This window comes from Xiphias gladius, chromosome 20 (assembly GCF_016859285.1).
Source record: "Xiphias gladius isolate SHS-SW01 ecotype Sanya breed wild chromosome 20, ASM1685928v1, whole genome shotgun sequence".
In the NCBI taxonomy this organism is placed as follows: Eukaryota; Metazoa; Chordata; class Actinopteri; order Istiophoriformes; family Xiphiidae; genus Xiphias; species Xiphias gladius.
In genome coordinates this window covers 22,836,532-22,863,322 of record NC_053419.1, presented here as the reverse complement: position 1 = coordinate 22,863,322, position 26,791 = coordinate 22,836,532, and the positions used below count along the sequence as shown (strand labels likewise).

At 45.5% G+C, this 26,791-nt stretch overlaps 1 protein-coding gene across 1 annotated transcript in view; it reads right to left on the bottom strand.

Moving 5' to 3' along the window:
• The window catches only part of ttc28 (tetratricopeptide repeat domain 28), a 126,841-nt gene that overhangs the window by 42,848 nt on the left and 57,202 nt on the right, over positions 1–26,791 (bottom strand). The window contains exons 3-5 of the mRNA XM_040157733.1: positions 14,408–14,555; positions 7,286–7,558; positions 7,061–7,191 (exon numbers count right to left, since the gene is read on the bottom strand). Of these exons, the coding sequence (XP_040013667.1) occupies positions 7,061–7,191; positions 7,286–7,558; positions 14,408–14,555 (552 nt within the window). The remainder of the gene's footprint in view (positions 1–7,060; positions 7,192–7,285; positions 7,559–14,407; positions 14,556–26,791) is intronic.

The following is a 26,791-nucleotide window of genomic DNA, read 5'->3' as shown; positions in this document are numbered from 1 at the left end:
CAACGGTCCTCCGAGTCCAAACAGCAGTCACGCTTTGACTCAGCCTCACACCAGCACACACGCAAACTCAAAAAATTAAAATTATGAATTTGACCTTTCAAAGCAAACAATGGGAGACAGAAAATAAGAATAAGCCAGAGACTATAATGAAATGTTTGCAAGTTTAAAGAGCGTGAGACAGCGGAGGAGACGGAGCCATGAATTATTAAAGAAGCGTGATTAGCATGTTCTTTACTCATTCATATCATGCACTTTTCTCTGTTTTCTTCTCACCAGGATTCAGAGGGTGCCGTTAGACTGAAACTTAAGAGTCAGCCTTCAATTTTCAGACCTCACAGAGTAGACAAACAAAGAGAATAGAGGATACTAATAACAATAATAATGGGAGGGGGGGAACGAAATACTGTACGTGAATATTTTTTTGTTGCTGCTAATTCTAATTTATTATAGAGGAACAACACACAACATACATACCGAGTTTCCTCCAGCCAATCCAACGCTTTGTTTTTCCATGGGTATGTAAGAAGGTACATTTCCATTTATATCATTATTGACAAAATAATTCTCCTCAGACTACTCTTTGCGCTAATTGCTGAAAATCCAGCCACGCTTTTTCATGTCCCTTCCATCCAAATTTAGGCGCAATTTTCAACCGAATTTTCAGAAAATCAGCAGAAGAATCTACAAATTAATTTTCAATTTTCCAATCCGCTCCCATCATGTGAATATTAGGGATGTCGCTCGTCGAGATGAAGAGCCGGTGGGGCTAATTCTTGTTGCCACTAAACCACTGAAGAAGAAGAGGACACAGCGACTGGAGCGCCAGTCAGAGCTCAGGCGATGTCCCCTCATCGCCCCACACAGATCTGATGCTTCCCTTTCATCAGTGGAAGTTCGAGTCACTTTCACTGATACACCAACTTTTCCACCTCAGACTAACATATAAACTTTCTTGCCATATTTAAACTTTTTTTTTTCTTTTCCAAATTTCTGGTGTCTCCGCTCATTCGAATTTTATGTGCAAACTGGAAACGTGGTTGAAAACAGGTGGCTGGAAACATGCTCACATAAAGCAGGGAATGTCCTCTGCCGAACTCGAACCCGGGACGACGAGGCTCGTGGTCGGGCCCCTTGACCCCGAAAACAGAATCGTTCGAATCCCGCTGTTTACATCCATGTTAACGTGCTACTGTTAAAGTCAGTCTTCTGTTGGTGCATTATTGCCACCTGACGATCAGTGGAACCGTGTATACTGTAGTGTTTTAAAACTCCACAAGGTACCAGAAGATCTGAATGCTTTATGTTCGGTTACGGTTAAAAAAAAAATCTGAAATTCTGACATGCTATGCTACGCGGAGTTCCGAGCTGCAACAGTTAGTCCATTAATCGATCCGTTTTTCTTTGTCACACATGACAGTAATCTGAATGTCTTTTGGTTTTGGATTGTTGGTTAAATTAAAGAAGCTACTTGAGTCCATTTCTTTGGCCTGTGGAAAATTCTAACAGGCCTTTTTCCCTATTTTCTTACATTTTATAGAGAAAACAATCAAGAAACTCCTCTGCAGATTAATCGATATGAAAATAATCGTTAGAAGTGAAGTTTGTGACGAAAAACTGATCCCTCGGTTCAAATGCAGCCTTATGGGTAGATAATAGCAACATGGCAAATGGTAAATGGACTGCACTTATATGGGGTTCAGTATCTTGCCCAAGGACACCTCGACATGCAGACTGGAGGAGCCGGGGATCGAACCGGGGACCTTCCGGTCAGCGGGCTCGACCTCCCGAGCCACAGCCGCCCCACGTTCCTTTAAATCCGAGCCATAACGAGCGCTAAAATGTGTCACCGAAAACAGCCAAAATGACCTTTGGTGGAATTTACCACTTCCGATTAACATCAGGGCCCCCCGGTCTTTTCTTTTCTGTTCACGTGTGCTTGAGCTGCACGCGCGTTCGTGCACGGAAGAGACCAGACAGCGCACATCTACCGAAATCCCTACTGCCGGCAAAGTGATGAGTGTAAACACATAAAAATCCAGTTGGCACATCTCTGGGGCGGCGTTCTAGGCAGGAAAGGGGGATTTAATAAATGAAGAGACGGCCTCTGTATGTACAGTCAAGCGGCCAGACAAGCGTTTGATTTCCCTCAAGGGCACAACGTTTCCCCTGCACGAGAAAAACACACGAAAAAATCCACTCATGTTGTGTCTGGGACTCTGAGCTGGTAGGCAATATGTGCAGATTTTTTTACGTCTGTGTTTATATACATATACATATATGAAAAATAGGGAAAGACTGACAACCCCTTGTCATTTTGCACAGAAAAGAAATCAGAGAATCGTAGTATTCAGGCTGCCACTGTGTATGTAATGTTGCAGGAAAGCACCAAATCTCATTAGGAGGGTCTGTGTGGGTAAAAAGAAAAAAACCTCGGGAGTAAAAAAGGCAGAGGAATCTCTGGATCTAACGCACCAGAATAGGATGAGAGAGACGAACAGAGACGGAGAAAGATTAGTGGCGGCACAGCATCCTCTGCTGCGGCCGGGAGAGACGCTGGAGGTTTGGAAAAGCGTTGCTCAATCAAACCAAGAAATACTGGCTTTTTTTCGCCCTCAGCGTGGGATGAAGAAAGAAATGAGCTCTCCTGCTGCGTCGGGAGTTAAGTTGGTTCGTGTTGGTCTGACTGTGAGCGAGCAAGAGTCTGGGTCGGTACAAACGGGTATGACGGAGAGGCGAGAAGGGACGCGGGGACAGAGAGGGAAAGGGGAGTCCGAGGTAAGAAGAGAGGAACTGGGATCCAAGAGCCACGCACGTGTTAAATGTGAGAAAACAGTGAAAAATGTCCATCGCAAGCTCCGAGAGCCCGAGACGACGTCTTCACGTGTCTTGTTTCGTCTGTTTGACCGACAACCCAGAGATATTCAGTTGACACTGATATAAAGCAACTAATTCTCAGATTAGAAAGGCTGGAACCATTGAACGTTTTGACTTTATAAATGAATTAAGCCATTAACTGATATGCAGAACTGCTGCTTATTAGTTTTCTGTCAACTGACCAATTGCTTTTTAGCACTAACCGCAAAGTAGTTGCACTGGACTGAATCACATTGTAAAGGTGTTGCTTTCTTTCTGTGTCCACCCCCGCAGGTTAAACATCAGCCCTCCGCAGGCGCCGCACAAACAAACACGTGTACCGCAGCAAAGCAAACACACGGCGGGAGATATGGATTTCTGTTGATGACCATGCGCGAGTCGCCCAGGGCTGTGCACCTGCGGCGGAGGAGGAGTTCGATAATCGTCCGTCAACAGCGCGCATGGGCGACTGTCTTTATTGCTCCCAGAACACAGGAAACAGGCACCCGTGCTCAGGTAGGGGAAAAAAACCCCCTTCAGTCTGGTTTCGATCCTGCGCTTCTGTGACAAAACTGCATACTGTATGTGTGTGTGTGTGTGGGTGTGTGTGTCTGCAAAATCAACGTGATAGAACTGGCGGCTGGTGAGACGCTTTAACCAAGTGTCAGAACAGACAAACATAAAGATGCATGGACAAGAATGCGTCCAGACAGGCTGCATTCCTGCTCTCACCGAAATGAACTTGCTCAAACCCTCATTCATCTTAGTGACAGTTGTTCAATCGGCCTCTCTAGATCCAGGATGCAATCACATGCTATTAACTGACTGTGTGTGTGTGTGTGTATGAGGGCCCGGTGGCGCCTTCATGAACATTATAGTGGCCGTGAGCGCAGATATAATAAAACTGTGCATTAAAAACAGAAAAGGACACAATAATCAGCCCGGCTGTCCAGTCACATCGGACGCTGCAACAAGAACATTAGTTCAAAGACACTGAGTGTGATTTGATATTTCTGAGGAGGGATGAGAAAACATTAAGGGCCTGAAGGAGAAAGGAGGCAACTTCAGGCTGAAGCTGAAGTTAATTTATTAACGTAAAACTTAATCGCAAGGAGAGGAGGCCGATATGACGATGAAAACCATGAGGCAACAGTACAGCGCTGCCGAAGCGCCGCGGGGGGGATTTTTTGTCCGAACTGCTCTTGTGTTACCTGACATTATGTTTCTCTGTTTCCCCTCAATCAAAGAGCAACACCCTGCGACAACACACCGGGAAGAAAATCCAAACAAAGCCCGACCGTAGCCAACCCAGTAAACCCTAAATGACTGAGGCTAGTGGAGCCGGCACGACCGGCTTCAGTCCCACTTGGAGAGAAGCGTGTCAATGGCAGTCAACACCGGCAGCCGGGACCCATATCCTGGTCCACCGTGGTCAGGGTTGTCTACGAACCACGACTCAGGCACGCGCTCGCACATACGGCAGATACGACACAACGGAGAGAGCAAACCGGATCTACGAAGAGCCGACGTGAAACTATCACAATCGACACACTAACATGCTCCCAAGGTTGTTTGATTCCTCGCACAATATTCAAGAGACGATAAAAAAAATCCGCAAACGTCACAGGTACAGAAACAAGAGGTTGAATAAAATATCAAATCCAGTGAGACATAGTTGGACCTGGCACGATGTTGTGTGTTCGCACTGCATCACAAGTTGGAAAAGCAGCGCGCACACACACACACACACACAGATACGGGCACACAAACGAACATGCTTGCACTTATGCTCAAAAGCATATGGAGGTAGTTAAGCAAAGGTAAACACACACAAACAACCTGACAGATTGACTTTGTGTTTTGAGACGTAAAGGGGCCAAAGACTAATCTGCAACAGCAAACTAATTAACTACGGTTTTCACAACTGTCTCGAGTGTTTCAGAAGAAAGCCGTTCGAGTTCAGCTGCGGCCCGAGGCGAAGGAAGAGCGCTTTCGAGAAAAAGCAAGAGAGAGCGAGGGAAGATGAGTGAGACGATCCAAACGGGCAGAGCAATAGGTTGTGATGACTGTGTGAACTCGGCCATCTCCAGAAATCTGCAGTTTCACAGGAACTACTCACAGAGTCAAGTTCCCTGTGTGGTGTGGCCCTTAAATCAAACATACTGGGTTATCCAGCAAGTTTCCTAAACAAACATCAACACTGCACAACCTGCCCTCGCGAGCACGTACGGTCTTCCCGCTGCTGTAGAGTCTCTCAGCAGACCCTTCGCCCTCTCCGCCTTCACTTCCTCACCTACAGGACCCAGGCAGACCATCACCAAGCGGCGTCACCAGCGCTCCCCGCGACGATCAGACAGGGGACGGGGGCCAAGCACACCAGAGAGCGGCCCAGTAAAATCCGCCTGCGTCTGGTAAAGCCTGGTGACGCACGGACGGCTCGCGGTCGGCCAGTCGGCGAAGTGGTCGGCACCGGTCAGTCACAGCAGCTCTCACAGCGCCTTTTCTAGCGTCTCTCTGGGGAGCTGGAGTCACAACGTCACATCCAGGCGTCTGTAACTCGGTGCGACCTCTCATTTTCTTTCATCGGCCGCTCTGAAAAGGTAAAGCGTGTTGCTGGGCTCTGCTGCCCACAATGAAAAAAACTACAGCTCCCACGAAAAAGCAACTACTGCGTCATTGTAACCTGCTGTCGTCCATATCCAGAAAAACTCACTGTTGGTACAAACATGTCCAAGACTTCGTTCAGTCCCACTAGGTGAGGGCCTGAACTGGGGCCGACCAGGAACATGCCCTGGGCGATGCTCTGGTAAAGGTGGCTTGTAACGGTGGAGCCTCACGATAGTTCAGACGGGCACAGACGTCCTTTTTCCGTCACATGCGACGTAAACCTTCCAGTCCTCTATGTCCGTATAAAAACTCGGCCCTCATTCCGCCTCCATGCGATTCTGACGCCGCCGCCGCCCTCCCTGTTCCTCCTCATCCTCCCGCTGTACCAGCGTTTGGTTGTACGTGAGTTTAAGATGTTTCCTCACAGGATGTGTTCATGCTCCTTATACAGTACATACTTAGATTTGCTCCCAAACTAAAAGACATTTTGTTTCAATAGATGGTTAAACCTTGACGTGACTCTCCTGACTGGAAGATACTCTGCAGTCCCATCATTTCCCAGGCTCCAAACACATCACACAACTTTGCTAAAAATACCTTGAAAAGGGGACGTTACACCGAGACTCTGGCGTTAATGCCGGCAGTGGCAACATGACGGGACATGAGGGGAAACTCTGACCAGACGTGAACTGGGGGCGTTACGGTCAGTTAGCAAGCGGGGAACAGACACCTGTATTAAAATAATCTAAACTACAAGGTTCCCTTCTAAACTCCGTCTGGAGCTTTCGACTTTACTCCACTGTCTTTCTTTACACCACACGATGGCGAACCTGCTGGTGTCACACAGAGGCAGCGGACATCCAGAGAAACTAAACAGCATCTTTGAGCAGAGGCGGGGCTTACGTTCTCACCCACCGTACGCAGAACCACCACCCGTTACCACGCGACCAGCGAGTTGTGTGGGATACGGTCCGCAGCTCCTCAAGAAGTTAGTCGTCTGTAATGTTGTATGACAGAAACTTTCCTTGTACAACTAAGTTAACAAAACTCGATATTTACTTTAATAAACTCAACCTCCTCACATAGTAATATTGTATTTTAACTTGACTAAATCAGACAAAACTTTTAAATCCTTTTTTAATTCTAAAAACGTTTTAATAGATAAAATGGGAGCTGCTCCTTACTGCGATAATTTAACAGTAATAAAAATCTTAAGTTTACAACAAACATTTATGTTTAATAATCATAGTTTGTGACTGTATGGAACAACAGTTGCATGATAACAGGTTGTTGTGGGGATGAAATGTTCTGGAAAAAGCTTGTAAATGACCTTGAGATGAAAAAATTTGCTCACAGATACTGAATGTGTTCCCAAGGTCAAGAATGAACATCCATGCTTAAAATTAATAATAATAATTAGAATAATATGTCGTACCTATTCTGGAAATGTCTCAATAAACCGAGAGTCTGACCAGGTGGAAGGCAGGTGTACTTGAACCGAGACTGAGTGCACATCTATACAACGTGTATTATCCTATTGATATGCACGAGCACACCCTCCATCCTTCTCCCTCGCTGAGGCATTTGCATGCGAACGCACCTCTCTGTCCTTGAGCTTCATGGCCAGGACCAGCTGGTTTCTGTGGTTGGCCAGTGCTTCTCTGTAACTGCCTTTGGAGAAGAGGGCAGAGCCGAGGTTTCCATGGGCCCGGCATTCACCCGACTGGTCACCTGCGGAGAAGAGAAATGGCACGAGACGTTAACTACAGCTGCTTCATTTCTTCACTCTTCACTCTTTGCTCCGTTGCTTTCTCCTCTTCCGTACCTAGAGTCTTCGTCACCTCCAGGTCCTGCTGCATGTAGGCCATGCTCTTCTCGGCGTTGCCCAGAGACCAAAAGGCAGAGCTCAGGGCCGAGAAGACGGAGCCGCGCAGCTTCAGTGAGCACGTGCCGATCTTCAGCCCCGCCTCCAGCACCACGACAGAGGCGCCGTGGAAGCCGTGGGTCAGCAGCTCCTGACCGATGACGGACACGACCACGAACGGGCTCTTGTCCAGCTTCATCTTCTGCAGCTGCTGGTAGGTGGGCTCAAGGGAGTCTGTGAAGGCGTAAGACACACACACACACACACACACACACAAAGACAGGCTCACAGTTGACGTAAGGAATGGGAATCGATTATGGTTTTTATCGGGAAGCACAATGACACAAACTGGCTGACAACACAGCTCGGCCTTTCGACTGCATTCAGTGATTCTAGTGCGTGATTTCCACTCTAGATTTGGGGGATGGGTACTCATGTACCCGTGAGTACCCCTCACCGTTTTTGTTACAGACCGATCTTCTTGCTAAAGTCTTTCTGAAAATTGTCCCCTCACTGTCCAGCCACCATCGTCCAGATGGGGGAAGATGGGAGTCGATAACGGCTGACTTTTTGCCCTGCTTTTTGCTTCTCAGGCCTAACACAGGCTGCCCTGTGCCTCTGGGCAGAGGTTGTTGGGGCTGGAAAAAAAAAAAGGCCCTTTTTCAGCTAACGTTTTCATGTACAGTCATCGAGGTGTCGTATGGGGTCGTTTCCAGTTGTTAGAGTCGAAGCCTGTTCCCTGGATCACAGTCGGTCTCAGAAAACTTGGAACTTCCGTCCAATCAGAGACGTTATTCAGGGCTGTTTGTAGGTATAAAGAGATGAAAGGTAACTGATTATACTGCGTTTTGAAAGTGCTGCTAGCAAATTAGCTTCCTATTTAATATGGGAGTGGTATCGATCTTCTCATTTAACTCTCAGCATAAAAGCAGATAAATATTTTTTCCTAAAATGCAGAGCGATTCCCTTAAGAAGAAAGGTTGCGTTTGCATTTTGAACATTTTGAAGAAGAGCTGGTTGCATGTTTTGCATTCACGGTCATTTATATTTCTTGTAAATTTCCCCTGTGTGTTAGGAGTAAATATGCTATTTTGTGCACCTATTTATCCGTTGATCAGTCTTATATACTTCATAAGACTGATCGCTGGATTCCATTACCACCCTGATGAAGGTGAGATAACTGAAAACATTCGGTTGTGATGGACTTGAAATCACTAGCACGGAGGGAAATGAATTCTGAAAACCTCGCCTCTAGTCAGAAGTCTAGTCGCCGTCCTCATTTTTAATTTGCATTATCGGAGATCCCGACCGACGTTTTGAGCCGAGCGCTGACCAACAGTGATGTGAATTTAGTCGAGAAAAGTTGAAAATGCACACATCAGTCTTTAACTGCACTGGAAAGAGCAGCACCGCCGCATCAATGTAGACTACAGGCACTAAATTTAGGCATTTCCAGTTTAAATTGTTCACCTGGAGGCTGCACAAATTCACATCCAGCACTTGTCTGACGCTAACACTGTCAAAATGGACTCCGTCACTCGTGCGTCCAGGAATGAGCATCAATTTCCCCAGCTAATTTTGTGTGATTATGCAATACGAAGGATGTTGTTTAATATTCAAATCATATTCTTTCCAGGAATATTTACTGCATGATTTTGTTAGTGAAAGGGAAAAGATTTCATCACGACACAGAAATTTCTGCTCCTCATGAATAAAATGTTGTTGCGTGAGCGTTTTAATAATTTATTCCAACAGAGGTGACAGTTCTGCTCAGATTAGAGCGAACATGCTGGGGCTGCACGAGGAAGGCGGCTGTGGGGCTGTGGAGACTCGGTGGAGTGAGAGGAGACAAACTCAGATTGTTGTGAAACAGTCAAACGAGAGCAGCTAAAGACGAGTGTGAAATGCAACTGAGCAGTGCCAGGAGACATTAAACCGAGCCTGTGGCCCGTTGGTCCCCCGCCAGGTTTGTATGATTAAAGCATTCTCATAGGCAGGGGGGATACATGCGTGTTCGGATATTTGATTTATCCGAGTAGACAGCAAACTATCAAACTGAGATTTAGCTTGTGCGTCAGTGAGCGGCTAAAGGTCAGGGCCGAAAGTGGTGGTTCGTTTCCAGTCACGGAACGGCTCGTGGCTCTGCGGACGGTAATGTCAGCCCGTCGGTCCACCACTTTGGTCCGGACTGAATGATCTCAGCAATTATGGGATGGACTGTCATCAAATCCTGTGCAGACATTCATGGTCCCCTGAAGATAAAGCCTGCTGACTTTGGTGATTCCCTGAACTTTCCTCTGGCCATGGATGCCCTTTGACTCAGACGGCATAAATCGGCTGTAATCTGTGCAGCTACCTCAGGTTAAAATCGTCATCTTCCACAGACCAAAGGCCCTGATTCACTAATAAATCATCTTGACAACATTTCCCAGGAACCCTTGGAAAGAGTTTGTTGGTTTTTAAGAAGAACCTGGCTCCGGTTTTCCTTCCTGGCTTGTAGGTCCTGTCCACCAAGCAGCCCCAGCTCCTGAGCCAGGAGTTTTTGACTACTGGTGTGGGGCAGGAGATACCAAACATCCCTCTCTGGTCAAACACAAGCTTTGAAACAAGTTGTGTTCTTCATTAGTCCAAGGGCGTGTGGAAACACTGACTCTTTCTAGTATCAATATCAGAACTACAGTAGGTGGGCGACTTTCTTGCGATGCTATAGATTGCGAAATAGCAGCTATGTAGCCAACTTGTTATGACATTGCAAGATGAAGTGTTATAAATGTCAATGGAAAGAGAGGTAGATTCAAAGAAACCCTGCGTAATATTTTCTTAACATGTCAGATATTTATTTTGATTTGTCAGAACAAATGATCAAAGTTGTATTTTTCCAGTCTTCACGCCAGCAATGTTGCTTAACTTGACATAATGGAAAACAACCGCAGCCTTGATCCCGATCTAAAACCTCATAATAACTCCTAAATGCAAACCTGTTGGGATGGAGATGGAGCATGCAGTTGTTGCACCATCATTAAATCATTTCTGGGTGATTGGACGGAGAATTAGTGCTAATGTGTGGTCCCGGGGGGGGTTCAGTGATGTAGAGCAGAGAGAGAACCGAGCTCTGACCTCTGGATTTCACCCTCTCTGCTGCTCTTTCTCCGGTTTACACTGAAAAGACCTTGGAATCTATGTGGAACGGTGAGTTCAAGCCAAATACTTTGGCCTATACAAATGCACAGCTAATGTTTTGACTGTGTTTCGCAACAGCCTGCTGTTTGAACAATTGCTGAATTGTTAAATAAAGTACCTGCACCGTAAAAGGTACATACGCACGCCGGACTCGTGCTACTTTGGCTCTTCGTGCTTCGATGAAGGGCGCGGTCTCCCAAACCTGGTCGCAGTGCGCTGTCTGCCATCCCCATCTTAATGGCGCCCACGTATTTTTGACTACGTGTAAACGCAGCGACACAAAACCCGACGCTTTGCGCCACTGAAAACGCTCTGAATGTGTTCAGACTTCGTCTGACCCTATGAAAAACATCCACTACCAACAAGCAATGTGGTATCAGCACATTTGGGTTTTTTTTTTCTAGCAGAGAGAGAAGTTTGACGCCGACCTCGACCATCTCCGGCTGACGGCATCCAAGCACTCAAATAAAACCAGCCCCTGCTTTACTCTTCCCGCAGGAGCTGACTGTCAACGCTCCTGTGAATCGGCTGTAACCTAGATGTATATGTCACAAATCAAAAGTCACTGATTTAAGCAGTAGTTCATTTCGAAACCCGGATCCACAAGAAAAACACTGGCACAGATACTGTGGTTTGTGTTTCATGGTGCTGAACGCCACACGGTATGTTTGTGTGTGTGTGTGTGTGTGTGTGGGTGTGACATGTAATTTAGTGATGAGTGATTCAGGGCCTCGTCGACACTTTATCGACGTGCGTGACAGAAGGACCACAAATCTAAAGTTAAACGGTCCCTTACTGCGGCGTTGCCCTCCGCTCTGCCACTGTGGCATCACGCTGACTTACGGCCTGTCAGATTCCATACCAGACACACCCAGTTTCTCCGGCGCAGGACCGGTGACTCACTGGTCCAGCATTTATCAAGTCCAGTCTGCCCACCTATTGAACCGTGAGTGATGACCCCTTAGTTACGGTGGGAGCAAACGTGTCTGCCGGTTCTGTGCGCTGCGATATCTGAAAAAGGAAAGTGGAGGTGGAAATATTCCAGCCGCTGTGTTGTTTTTTTGTTTTGTTTTTTTACACGGGGCGACCTCCAGCTCTCCAGCAGACTGGGGGGGGGGCGGCATCCTGGGAGATTTGCCGCCCTTCATTGAGCACTAAATTGAACAAATTGCATTTGCCCTTGTTTACTATGGGACTGAACCGAGGCTTTGGCACGAAAAAAAGGGAAGAAAAGTGACACAGCTGAAACTTCTGCGTTAGAGCTCATGCGATCTATGTTTCAAAGTCACGCTATGTAACTTCTGAAGGCAGAAATAACACACTGTTACAACTGAGTTGAATTAATAAGCAATAAAATGCACCCTTGCTCAGTTTAACACACTCTGAAGCTTTGCTGCTACGACCTAACGTTAGCAGACGTGCAAAATATATGGCTCTGCAACTAGATGGGTTCGTTAACCCCAACTTTCGACTTGTCTATGCTTGTGTTAGCGTGTACTATATTATCTTGGACGCCGTTCAGCAAAAGTTACATGGGCCCTCTTTAAAACATTCCCGTTTAAAGGCGCAAAACAAACGAGCACAAACACACACACACACACACACACACACAAAATAGCAGCTGCACCTGATTTGTCACAGCAGCGGAGGAAACTTAACTTCTGAGAAAAGCAGAGCTGCACAACATTTTTGTCGGGAGAGACACAACAATCATTACCAAAAAATCTGCCACACTGATGTTTCGTACCTCATTCAGTCACTGGTGTGACAACATCAGGCTGGTTAACATGTGTTTCCTCACACACAGCCTGCTTCTTGCGCAATGCCCTGGTTAATATTGTGGGTTCGGCGGCGCGAAACACTTTCTTTTGTGCTCGGTTTTTGCCCCCCAGACATGTGCCAACACATCAGGTCATATTCGGCTGCACCTCCTGCAAAAGAGATGAAGGGACACCGGCCTCATTTGCTAAACTGAAAAATTGGGAGGATCGCGTCTGTTTTCTAACAACGCGCTCAGCTCCTGCCTCACAACAACAGGCATCGGCGAACCTGAGGAAGACAGATAACCCAGAGGAGGCCGCTCCCCCCTGCGCCTGCTGCATTTTGGCCTTGGCCACGGTCCTTACTCAAGTACTGCCGCTCCGGGTAACGCTCGCTCGCTTTGAAGCTTGTGGGAGGCTGAGTTGCGGAGGCTGCCTGCCGCCCCAGGACAGCGGAACAACCTCCCACAGAGCATCAGATCTGCAGGAGAGCTTTGCTCGGGTTCAGCCAGGACTCTGGGACATTCAGTGTGGCGTAGCCGCAGCCACGGATCACAACGTGCTACCATCACTATCAAAATCTGATAAGAAGGACTGGGTTCTCATTCTTCCCGGACTGCTGCCGCTTAAAACAGAGAAGGCAGTGCTCATTTGGTCACCTACCACCAGTCTTGTGCTCAATACGCCCCTTCTGGATCGACACGCTCTACCTCAAAGGGAAATATAGTGAATGCTCAACCAGATTTGCTCTCCAGTGTAGCAGAGCAGATGCAAAATTCCACGTGCTACGACATTGGCTATGGCTCGCCAAGTAGAAGGCTATTCCCAGGACGCCCGGCTCTCATTCTGACACTGCTGAAGGGCAAAAGCATAATCCTGTGCCAATTCTAGCCTGCACACCATTCTTGATTATACGTACCCTTCCTTCATCTTCTTATGCTGTTGAAACCTGCACATAAAAGTGGACTGTGGACCGTGGGGTGGGGATAGATCAATGACACACAAGAATCTGCCTTGTAAATATTTCATCATGAAACTCCACAAGAAACCGATTCAAACATGGGAGCAAAACGAACCCAGACCCTTCTCTGTTCTCGGCTCTTTACTGTCAAAAAAGAATCCCAGTTAAATCCTAAAGTCCGAAGCAATTAGAGACCAACTTCTCTAATTCTGAACAGAGCAGTAACTACTCAATTAACCCTGTAGTAATAATCTTTAAATGTCTGTGCATCAACTAGACTGCAGCTAAAGGCTGCGAACATTTTCTACTCGTGAAGTTCACCCACTTTTCCAGTGGCCTGTTGCTGGTTTTGCATTCGCATGGTCTTTAGACAAATCCCTCCTGTACGTAGCCCCGATATGCACCTTCCTCCTGGAACAATGCGCAGAGGGATCTGAAACTGTGAGAGCGGATTACTGTCGGTGAACTGAAGGATCTAGAGAATAGCAGTCTCGGTCAGTGACGCGTTGAGAGTGAACCGAAACAGGTGAGTTGCTGAACGATGAGATGAAAATCACGATACTAAACTAATTGATCAAACTCACTAGAAAGCTCCTATAAAGCTTCCTCGACCAACAGTCCAAAACCCAAAGATATTCAGTTTATCATATATATATATGTATATATAAACGTATATGTGTATATACATACATCTATATGTATCTATAGAATCAGAATGACTGACGTCGTCTCCCTGAGGCTCCATCACTAGCTCACTATTTTCAATTTCAACTTTTGTGTGTTTCTACTTCATCTGACTTTCTCGTTTTTTTGGGGTTTTTTTTACATCCCACTTTTCTTTATGTTTCTCTTTTCTCTTCTCTCCTTCCGTCTCAAATCAAAAGTGCATCCATTTCTTTTTGAGGTCTGAATCCTCAGATGTATCTTTTTCCTTTTTTCTCACCCAAGTCCCAGAGGAGGGTTACTGAATAAAAAAGCAAAGGAAAAGTGGCAGCTCGACAGTTTCCCCAGTGCCCACATCTCACGCTCGTCTTCTTCAACCTCTAAACGCAAACGTGTAGTTCGTTGCCTGTGTCGTTCATTCTTTTGACTGCCTCCGTCTGTATTAATACGCCGCGCGTGGACAGAGAGAGACAGGCGGCCGGTGAACTCGGTCGCCGTCAGCTGTCGGGGAAGGCCTACCTCGGAGGGGCGACTTCATGGCAGCCTCCACCATGCCGACAAGCAGCTGGAGACTCTTGGGGTCCTGGGCGAGGCCGGAGGCGAACGCTGCCAGGGCGTCGGCATGTCGACCCAGGTACTGCAGGGCGACCCCCTGACGGAAGTAGGCCTGCAGGGAGGAGAAAAAGTGGACATCAACAGGCATTGTGGCCCACTTCTGTATTCTTCTGTGGTTTGTACGACGACAGCTAAAACTATGTGACAATAGTAAAAACTGAGTGGATGATTTGATAAAAAGGATCCAACAAGATGCTAAGAACAATGAATCACTTTTGATACTCTAAGTACATTTTGTTGCTGATGCTTCTGCACTTTTACTTGCGTAACATTTTGAAATGCATGACTTTCAGAAGGACGGAGTTACTTTTAACTCCGGGGAATGATCTAAATACTTCCTCCACCACTGGTCGGTTATACAACATTAAAGTCAGACAAACAAAATAAAACAGAGAGGAATAAAAAGAGCGGCTGCGAGAAACGTGAGAAACATAAAATCAAAAACAAGAGAAAGAACAGAGAGAAAAGAGTAGCAGCACATTGTTTATACACACTCTCTCTCTCTCTCTCTCTCTCTCTCACACACACACACACACACGCACACACACAAACAGCGCATACTTCATTAGGACCCCTCGCGCATTTCACAGCAAGATCAGAGACAATGAATCATGACATCAAATTCATGAAGAGGCAGGAGCAGAAGACACACAAACACCGCTCTCTTCATCTGTCACTGCCGACCAGACTGTAACTTAATTCTCCCGTCTGCGTCTCTCTTCCCCTTCATTCCTCCCCTCTTTCTCTCTCATTTATCATCCTGCCCTCCCTCCTCCCGTTTAAGCGTAATCTGTCATGACAGTGAATGGATGAAGACAAAGAGGAGAGGAATTAGATTACATGGCAGCCCCTGTCCCGCATGCCACTCTGTGCAGCCGCGCCGTCTTTGTCCTGCCCTCGTCTTCGGACGGCTTCATTGAAACGAACCGAGCCGGGGGTCACGTCTAATCTAATGCATTAAGCCTTAAGTCCTCAGTGTGCTGGTGTCGGTGCGGAATGCGAGCAGGGCGCAGCGTCGTTTCGCCGTTGATTAACACAAAGTGGGATAAATGGTTGGTAATTACAGCCGGAGCCATATCCCCTAAAAAAAAAACTTGTCCGAGAACGAGCCGAAATCAGTCAAAGCTATGATGCTAATATAATAATCTTTATTTATGGAGCATTTTCAAAACCCGGAGTACAAAGTGCTTCAAGCCAGACTGCACATTAAAATCAACAAATTATAAAATCGATCTAATGAACGGGACTTTACGGTAACGTTGACCGAAAAAGATTCGGCAATGTAAGATAAACGAAATAAAAAGACAAATAAAGTAAAATTTACAAAAAGCAAAATCAGGATAAGCTCTCCATTAAACGTGTGTTTTTAAGGAGCGGTTTAAAAGATGGTACCGACTCAGGCAGGTTGTTCCCGAGCCTCAGGGTCCTGACTTCAAATGCTCTGTCCCCCTCCAGTTTTAAGCTCTGTTTCAGAGTTAAAGCAAGCAGCAAGGCCACAAAGAGCCTTAAAAGCAGCCAGTAAGATCAACAAGGTCTTAAAATCTGTTCCAAAACATACTGGGCGCCTAAAAAAAAAAAAAAGGGGGATGTGAAAAAGGAGGAGAGAGATAAAAACATAGTAAACTGAGTATCTCTGGGTTTTGGACTGCTGTGTCAGAGAAAACAAAATGTTCCAATGTGTCATTTGGGGCTTCGGGAAACTGGGACGGGGACTGGATCTGTCACTGTTTTCTGACACTTTATAGGCTGAAAAAACAGGACAGCGATTCTGTTTTAGCTCTTGATACCGATGCCAAGTGTCCATGCTGAGGAGAGAGAGACAGCAGCCTGTCCTCTGACCCTCGTCCAGGCTGGACTGGGATGAGGAGCTGGGCTCGTGGCTGGGGCGACATATGGACGCCCCACCTGTCTGCCTACCTCTACTTAGCACTGCCCCTCAAATCTGTCACCACCACACTGATCTGGCAGCTGTAGGGAGGATGCAGTGTTTCCCATTTAGGGATTCATGTCCCGTTCCTGACTGCAATTTACTTTCACTTTGATTGGAGGAGCTTCTGGGAGGATCATTTCAGTCAGAGGAGGAGAACGTTATAATCATAACATGGTGGCCATTATCTCCACATGACTGTGTGTGAGAACGTACAGCACAATAGGTAAGGCCGAGTACTGTCCGTGTGTTTATGTACGAGTGTAGATGTGTGCAGGTGTGTGTGTGTGTGTGTGTGTGTGTGGCAGAGTTCTTTACCCCCACAAAGGGTGTAAACATGCCAGAGCCAGACATAAAGTGACAGCCGGAAGAGTCTGCCTCCACCACCAGCTCCAGCCCCCCCCCACACACACACACATCCTGCCTATTAGCTCAGTCTGGCTACGCTGCCTGCTAAGCACATACAGGGGGCACTGGCCAGACAGTCTCACAGACACACACGTGCATACGCTCGAACAAACATAAACGCGATCTCTCCCTCGCGATTTTGTTTTTTGCTTTTTTTCTCTATCTGTCTCTCAGCAGTGTTCTGGAGCATCTCAGGAAAATCTTGTCAGATTAGAGAGACTCTTCACTGACTGCTGCGATCGTGTCTGGCTTGTCTGGTTTGCAGGTTTTTCACGCTGATTCCCAAACGAGCGCTCTTCAGCATTACCTGACACAGAACTGTCAGGTAGTGTTGAAGTGATCAGTAAAAGGCACAAGACAAATCCAGCTTGCATGTGTGTGGATGTGTTTGTACCTATAGTATTTGTGGGTTTTTTTTTCCTTTCTACCAGTGTGTGTCCTTTGTGTTTTCATATATGAGAACCCTGGGAGCTCTTGGGGCTGCGCTTACGGGGAACTATGGAAACTAACAGTCTATTTAAAGCTGCTATAATTGATAATTCTATAAAAACGATTTAAGAAATGACAACCTGAAAATGAAAAAGGTGTCGCTCATAGTGTTGAACCTATTATCAGCTGAATCTGCAGCTCCCCTCGGCCTTAAGGAGCTTTATAGTGAGATTCAGCTCATTCTTTATCTGTCCGGACCACAGCTTTACTGCTCCGGTTCATTTTCACAGCTCTGGTGGCGTCGTTTTTGCAAAAAGAGGCTTTAAGAACCCACTGTCCACTACCTGCTGAGCAGCAAACAGCAGACAGACACAGTCAGAGACCAGCTGGTGAACATAGTGTAGCATTTAGCAGCCGAAGAGCCAGATGTTTCCCTCAGGAGCTGGTGGAGACCAAAACCAGAGCTAAAAGAGAGCGCGAACTGGACTACTGGATTCATCAGGTGGACACAAACCTACTCCAGATGAAAAATCATGTTGCTATGTAACTGTTGGATGTGGAAATAAGCAGCTGTTTGCTAATGAGCTCACCATATCAATTTAAAAGGTGATGATAGGTCAATGTCATGTTCACAACTTGTTTCCTCTTCCTACAAGTGACCAAAAAATCTGCCGTTTCAAGTTTAAAGTTTTAGATTTTATTTTACTGCTACAGTAAACCCTCTCTCTCCTTGCTTTCTTGGCATCCATTGGCTGCAGTTCCTGATCTGCACATTCTGGTTCATCATACTAATGAAAAAAAAAATGTTTTTTCAAAAAATAAAATCGCTTTTTTATTTGTTTTGTTTTTTTAAAATAACTATTATAATCGATGATAGCATGCTTTAGCATCATGTTAACTTTGGCTGAACCGTGGAGTACTTTGTTTCACTCAACAAGGCTTTGTCTATCGACTCGATCTGAATGTTTTCATGGCAATTCACCAAATAGTTGGTGAGACATTTCACTCAAAACAACAACGCTTGAGGAAAAGACAGGATCGCCAAAGTTGGATACATCATCTAGGAACCATGAATGTTCATAGAGCATATTTCTCAGGTGTGAAAGTGAAAACTTTGACCTGCTGGTGGCGCCAGAAGGTAAAGTCAAGGGATCATCAAGTCATACGGATTCCTCCTCTGAGGAACATGAACGCTTGCACAAAGTTTCAGGGAAATCCACCCAACCGTTGTCGAGACTGTTTCGATCTGGATCGAGGCGGTGGACCGACGACCGGCTCAAAATGAGTTCAGGGTTCGAGAGAGACATAAGGGCGAGCAGAATGAAGGAGACAGTGAGAGATATAGAGAGAGCGTTATATGTTGGTGTGAGCAAAGGATGCACACCGGATGAACAGATGCTTCAATTACCGCTCGTAACTCACATTAATCGAGAACAGATGGCAACACAAGTGGCGGGAGAGAGAGAGAGGATGCGCACGAGTGAGAATGGATCACATAAACCAGACATGATGGAGATTGATGTCTTAGCAAATCAGAGAATCTGCCTCAAAAAACGCACAGATGAAACCTTCACTCTTGTTTTATCCGGAGACAAAGTAGATTGAACGTTACTTCTTTTCGCCGGGCTGCTTCTGACTAAACAGGTTTAGCCCAGGTTAGAGGATGTGGGAGAAGGACATGTGGCCTTTGGTGATGTGTTGAGGCTGGAGGAGGCTGAGAGGAGAGAGGAGCGCTTCCTGACACACCTTGCAGCCCGGAGCCAGCTCTAATTTTCTCACAGCAAACAGTAAACGGGAAACCATCTTGAGAATCCCACCTCTGACAAATCAATACTAATATGTTCAGAGTAAAGCGTCATACACGTGCTCCTTTGTTGTTGGCGAGGAGATTAAATTGGAATCATCTGTACTAATTCCCAGGGATAGTCCAATTTACTTATACGTCTCGGGCCTCGTTTTCGTAGTCATGGCAATTGTTTCTATCGGTTACGGTAACACTGCACTTCCCAAGTTAATTGGCGTGATCTGGGATAACCGCAACGTTGCTAAAAAGAGGGCAGACGGGGCAAGAAACACAAGCAGTCAGACAATCAAACAAACCGAAGAACTGAGCCAGGTTATCGAAACCGTGCTATTTGGTGGTCGAACCGAAATGAGCCCGTCATTGTGTTCGGGAAGGCTGAGGATTGTTTAAAACCTGTCTGACCGCTTGTGGTTTTTTTTCTTGCCCGGTCAGATGTCGGCGTCAGCGTGTTCTCAGACCTCAGTGATTGTGATTTGTGAACTTGTGAATTGTCCAATCAAAACTCTGTGTCCGTGACTAAGCCCAGCAGGCGCGTTAAGCTTCGGATTTCTCCGTGTAGTGGCCGTTTTGTCATGTTCCAACTTTCTAGGCTACTTAGTCTTCAAAGTATCTTAGTTTTGACACGTGCTCCGCCGAATTAAATCCAACTTTCCCGTGAAAAACCCAATGCACTCACAAGTCCGGGACCTACAGTGAATGAGGGTTAACTCAGAGATAGATTACAACTTCACTACCAGACTTAAAGTTTTATTTCTTTGTGTTACACGGGCAAAAAGCTTGTTTTGCAGACTTCTCTGCATAATACTAGCACTACGCTCCTAAAAGTCTTTACCCATGTGCACAGCAAACTGCTCACCGTCATCTGCTGTGAATGAGAAAAATGTATCCACCAGTGTTCAAGCACTTACAAGCAGAATAACAGCAAATATAAACAGTCCACCTGTTATACACTATTCAAAATATACACAAACTGTCGTGTGAACTTAAATAATAGTAGGACACGAATCACAGCGTAAATCATTTGCCGTTCTTTATTTGGTTTGTGGAAGTTCACACCCCAGCAGCTTCCAGCCAACGTTACCCGAAGTACTGTGTAAATTTATCAGCCGTCCTTATTATCAAGGCCTTTCTCTTGTAAAAACGAAACACAGTGAACTGTTTGAATACAGTGACGTCAAAAGCACGGATCTAAGTTCAGTGTTGCATGGCTGTTTTTTTTCTATGGTAACATCCAAACAGGTTAATGTAAGAATGAGTAAGATTTTAATACTGTAATATAATACTAGGTCTAACTATGTCTACTCTGCAAGAAAAGGGCTGGTTTTTTATTCTCATGTTTTCTTCATGCATCATTAATTGAGACTGTTGACTTTCAGCCTGGGAGCTGTTAGCTTTAGCCTCAGCCCATAAGCATATGATATAAAATTATTTTTTTGTAGCCAGCAAACACATATTCATTCATATTCTTCGGGAAGGGTCAGCGCCGTTTAGAACGGACAGCGAAAACTACAACAGTGACATCCAATTTGTAATAAAGTGGAACTTTCCTTTAAGATCTGTTGTCTCAGAAACGGGGGGAGGAACTATTGTGTTTGCTGAACATCAGGGACGAAGAGGTTTGCCGAAGTCATATGGCCGTTACCGAGAAATGGAGGGGCTCATTTCGCTAAGTCAACAACCCACTTATCCCACAGTTGGTGATATAACGACACGCTGCGTGAGTTGTGAGCTGTGTGCCGTAAACCCTGGGAGGGTGAGATCATTATTTGAGAGCCGGAGAGGGTCTGAGGGAGTCATTAAAGCACAGTGACCTGTGTTGTGAGGATGCCTCTTTGTAGAATTTAATGCACCTTATAATCAGCGTAAAGTGATGATCAAACCCAGTGAATTTGAACCAGCAGACATCTACAGCGGTGCACGCTTACTCACAGTCTGGGAATTAACGGCCCTCTCATCTCGCAGGGCGACATGATTCAAACAGGTTCTTCTAATAGGCTAGTCAGCCTGTAAGGCACTGTGGCGGAGAAATGAGGCTGCTGAGCAAGCATCTCCACAGAAAACTGAAAACACATCATCTAACACAAATAAGAAACAAACAGCTGCTAAGGCCTTTTGGTAAAAAAAAAAAAAAAACCTCACTTGAACCTGTCAAACTGAGTCAAGATGCAGATTAAAAACCTACGAACGGTGAAGTGTGGGTGTTAAAGAGCGGGAGGTACCTGATTTTTTATGTCCACGTATGCACACAGGCATCTGCAGTGGCGCAAGATGTACTTAGAAATGTTGCACTTAAGTAAAAGTACAGATGTTGTAACAATACTCCATTACAGGTATAAGCCATCCATTCAGATTCCTACTTAAGTATTTATCAGCAAAACGTACTTGAAGTATCCAAAGTAAAAGTGGTCATTATGCAGAAAATGTCCCCTCTGACTTCTAGATTAGCGTATATTAGCATTATCAGATTGTTAACACTGATGCATCGATGCTTCAGCAGCAATTTACTGTTGAAGCTGCTCGAGGTCGAGCTGCTTTTAACTACTTTTAACTACTGCTCAGTGACTTAGTGCAGCGGTTCCCAACCTAGGGTCTGGGCCCCTCCAAAAGTATCACAAGATAAATCTGAGGGGTCTCAGGATGAATAACACAGATTTGTGTTCATTTTTGTGGGCTTTTTCCTCTAATCTTTGCTTATTTGAGAAATATTAGAGAATTTTATCACTTTGGGACCATTACTGAAATAGAACCCGTTTAAAGAGCTGAGAGGGAAAAATCGTCACATGACAAAGGGGCCCCAACAACACACTGCCTCTTTTTGAAGGAGTCACAAGCCAAAAATGTTGGGAACCACTGGTTTATACTTTGGAAATCGATGACAAGTCATGTAATAATGTAAAGATTAATGATTACATATTCTGAGTGGCCTTTCCCTATTTATTTTTTTTAATGTAATCCTGTTTATCTGTCCTTGAGAGAGCTTTGTATTGTAGCTTTTAGCTTCAATACAAAGTCTACAGAGACTTTAGTTGACTTTAAATTCATGTGTGTCTGAGTATGCATAGTTAAAAGTCTCTTAAAATAATTTTGCAAACAAAAACATAAAAAATAAGATTGTGGGGTTTTTTTTCTTTTTAATGTAAAATCTTGGTCTGAAAAGTAGCTACTGACTATATCTGTTGGATAAATGTAGTACAGCAAAAACTACAATATTACCCCCTGAAGTGTGATGAAGTACAGGTATAAAATGTGGCACATAATGAAAATATTCAAGTAAAATACAAGTACCTAAAAATTTTACTTAAGTACTGCACTTGAGTAAATGTGACTTTTCCATCACTGGGCATTTCTCTAACCGTTCCTATTCACTAACATATGCACGCAGACACACACACGCACACACACACACACACACACAAACACATGCACGCACTCACCAACTGTTCCCTGGTTAACCTGCATGAATATTTATCATTGCTTCACTGGGACACTGGCTAAGATGCAATAATTGAGTTGGAGTGGCCATAACCACTGTTTCCACTGGGACCAATAAAGATGTTACACGACCAGCTGTGGGCTCCCTCCCATAGACCTGCAGAGCCAGTCTAATAGCTTCACAAGTCTGTAAATTGTGGTGTGTGTTAAAGTCAGAAAACTGGAAACGTTGTAGAGGGAAACGTGCGTCCAGGGCCCTAAATTTTAGCAAAAAGGAAATTTTTCTTGACATGAAACCCTCATTCATCGAGGACAGAGATGAGCAAGCGTCACTTGTGTGTGTGTGTGCCTTTCTGCTTCTGTACTGATGTTAGCGTGTCCACGTGCATGTCCCATGTGCAGGGTCGTCAGAGATGCCCCTGGCATCCTATGTTAAGGGACCGCAGATTTGATCTGGAGCCAGCAGATCAGGCGTCCGTCTGCTGTAACCTGGGCCACGGCAGCGCCCCAGTGCGAAGCCGAGCTCTGCCCGCATCAACGAACAACGCGGGCCACTAGCTGTAATCGGCAATTCACTGGACACAACCGGGCTGGGCGGCAGTGCTTTACAGCAGTGTTATGAGTGTTGTCGCTTGTCGGTCCGTTTCAGTAATTATATGAAACTGTTGTCTGAGTGTAATTCTAATGAAAAAAATGGTAACTAAGGGTTTATACCAGAGACGTTATAAGAGAGGAGACAAACCACTTTTTGAGCAGAGAAGTCTGTGACGCCAAAGAGGGCGGCTGTATGACACATATCCCGCCGCTACTCCCCGAAAGCCAATCGTTTGCTCTATAACAGCTGAACGGGAAACTTATCAAGCCAATCGTGTTGTTGCACTGACGCAAGCGAAACCTTGTGCATGCGTAGCAGAAGTATAACTAGTGGGAAAGGAAGCGTTTTACACCTTATTTCAAGTCACTAGAACTTTTTAAGCCATTGATTCTTTACATGCAGTTTTTATGTCCTGGTGACCATTGAAGTCATGTCTCTCTCCCCATTTGTTTACAAAGGGGCCTAAGTCTTGTTAGCGTGAATACAACCCGCCTGGGGGTGTTGCCAAGATGGCTGCCCGGTGGCGAGACTTGCCTGCAAGGACTTTGTCTATACCCTCTGCTCCCTCCTGAGAAAAAAAATACTAGTTATAACCTGTTTCCAGTCCTCATTCTATGCTAAGCTAACATCCCCCTGGCAGCTTCATGTTTAACATGAGACATGAGATTGATATTGATCTTCTCCTCAAAGCAAATAAGCATATTTCCCAAAATTAGAAACAACTCCTTTAAGATTTACTCAGTAATGTTTGCACATTTATGCCCCTTGATAAGGTGGAATTTAAAACACACGCTCACGTGCATGCGGGGGTCACTAGCTTCAAACAAAGTGCCTGCTGGATCGTCCAACAGCATCCGAAACCCCCTCCCTCGACGAATTTTAGTCATTAGCATTCGGGGGGGCTGCATCCAAAGGTTTCTGTGCCTTTGGCCGGGTGTGTGGAGGCGCGAAGGAAGTGCCCTACGAATACCTTTGGGGAGAGACTCCCCATTTCTAGCCCCCTTCGGCTAAATGTTAGGGTTTCATGAGCTGCACACTTACAGTAGGGTCCGTCAACAATGTTTCCAGCCACAACGGGCGGCTGCTGTCAAACGCAACCAAACAAAGTCCCAAGATCCTGGGAAAAATATCTGGATCTTGAGCTTCTACAGAGGCAGACATTCAGGAGACGTTGGAGAGGAAATAGGAGCCAGAAAAGGAGTTGAAATTGGACGTGTATTTATTGGGTGGCTAGAGACACAACCTGAAATGGGGTAATAATATCGCCCTGTGTCCGCTTGAATCGGATGCTAGATTTATGCGGCGGAGTGTGAATGACTTCCTTTGGAAAACAAACTGTGGGTTCATTTTCTATTTTGGTCTAGGCACACGGGATCAAATACGCAAAGCTAAATGTAAGTGTCAGTCTTTAAGTGTAAGTCAGCGCATGAGGACCATGCATTACAGAGCATTTTTCAATCTCCCTTTGAAAGGTGATATCTGGAGGCCAAAGTAAAGGGCCAGCTGACACATCTTTCTCTTTTTATCTCCTCTTAGAGAGCTCAGAACCTCACTTCATTGCAGCTGTTCAAACACCTGATCCTCTGCTTCAAACCCCTTCACTCTCTCTCGGCCTCTAGTAAACACAATTTCCATCCAGAAGACACAAACATACCGTGAGTGTTTTTTTGCTCAAAGCGCAGTTTATCACACCGAAAGACGGAGTGGGACGTCAGTTCAGACATTTAACCTTGGGGTACAGACTGAATTACTCTGAACCAAGGGCTCTAAATTAAAGAAAGCATTTTCTCTGTCACACACATACACACAAGTAATCCTAGTTAACCTCAACGCACAACGTTTATTCCCTGGGTGACCAAAAGCAATTCCCTTTTTCTACTCTCTGCTCCACTTCGCCTGTAGACCCAGACCCTCAGTCATTCCCCTTGACCCTTTCCTGTATGTGAATACACTTATCTTTGTCCATCTTTGGAACAATCTACCTTTCTCTAAACTACACACAGACATAAACACACTCTTATAAGAAAAATATGCGTAAAGGGCAGAGTGGGGAGGGGAGGAGGACAAGTGGCCTGCTAATCCCGTTAACTGTAGTACAGCAGAGGGGTTTGCTTCTCTTACACTGGGTAATTAGGCCGTCACTCAACCGGCCGGGTGATCGTTTGATTGCGTATGTGACCTTTGACCGCAAGGGAGCAAGTATACCTGCTGGGAGGGTCAACGCGTGGAGAACAGAACTGTAAAACTGACAGGCTGGGTCGCAGGGGAGACACAGAAAAATTAGAGGATTACAGGTTGATATAAACTGGGGCTGCAGCTAACGATTATTTTCACTATCAATTCAAAGACTTTGAAAAATCCACTTCGAAAGATATTCAATGCACAATGACAGAAACAAAGAAAAGCAGAAAACCTTCACGGCTGAAAACAGCATGTTTTTGCTTAAACAATTACTTAAATAATTAACCCGCTGACTGTTTTTCTGTCGAACAGCTACTCGATTAATTGACCAGGGGTCACCGCTGTAATATAACATGATACTCTGTGCTTATTAGCGACACACGCTTATTATTGAGGTTACAATCGCAATCCATGTGATCTCATTTATCATGTGACGACAATTCCGTCACGTAATGCAGTAGCGAGGAGACCCGCTGCATCAAACCCAGCGCTCCTAATTTCTCCCCATGGGGCGTCAACAAAAGACGTGTGCGTTAGTTTAAGTGACAAACTGTGCACAGGAAGAGGGGGGGGGGCAGGACGTAAGTGTAAATAAATATGACGTGAAAGGAAGATGTAAAAACATGCGTCCACCTCCAAGTCTGACAAAAAGACTCCACATCCAAAGCGGGAGCCTTATAAAATCTATAGACGCTATGGCTTATTACCTGTGTTAGCCAAAGAAATAACTGGTGAACGCTGCAAAGCAAGGGATTAACACTTTGCAAGACAAACGATACGGACGCCTTCTGCAACTCGTGTTGTGCTACCTGCTCTAATGTTTTGCATTAACCTTAAACCTGCAATCTCTGACTTTTTTGGCCAAAAGCAGGATCACAAGCCGAAAACACAACACTGACACAGTATGGCCTCATAAAGTTGATATGCCGAACTTGTTATCAAACAAACAGTTGCTTATTTCTTCATCCAGCAGGTACAGAGCAGTATTATACCTCATTTGGAGCGGTGTCTGTGTCCACCTGATGAATGCAAGTCCAATATTCCCTTCCTTTTTAGCTCTTTTATGGTCTCCACCACCTCCTGGGGGAAATATCTGGCTATTCAGCTACTAAATGCGCCACCATGTTCACCAGTTAGTCAGTACTTTTGTCTGCGTGCTCTCTTGTGCTGGGCAGGTAGTGGCCAAAGGTGCTTGCTGCTGCCAAAAACAATGTTATAAAAGTGATGAAAGTGAAGCTCCGGGCAAGGAAACCAAAACAATGCGCTGAAGGGTGCTAAAAAGCTGTACAGACCTGAGGGATCACCTGAGAGTCAGGTGATAATTCTCTGTGCAGTCGTCGCTTCAAGAGACCCCTTTCCCGCTCCACATAGTCATTTGATCTATTATTACGATCAAAATTTATGAATGCTTTAGGTGTTTAGCACCAGTTAGTTCGAAGGTGTTTTATGAGCAGAAAAGAGACGAGAGGTGATTATTATTAAATCCAGCGTCCATTGCAGTAGCATTTTAAC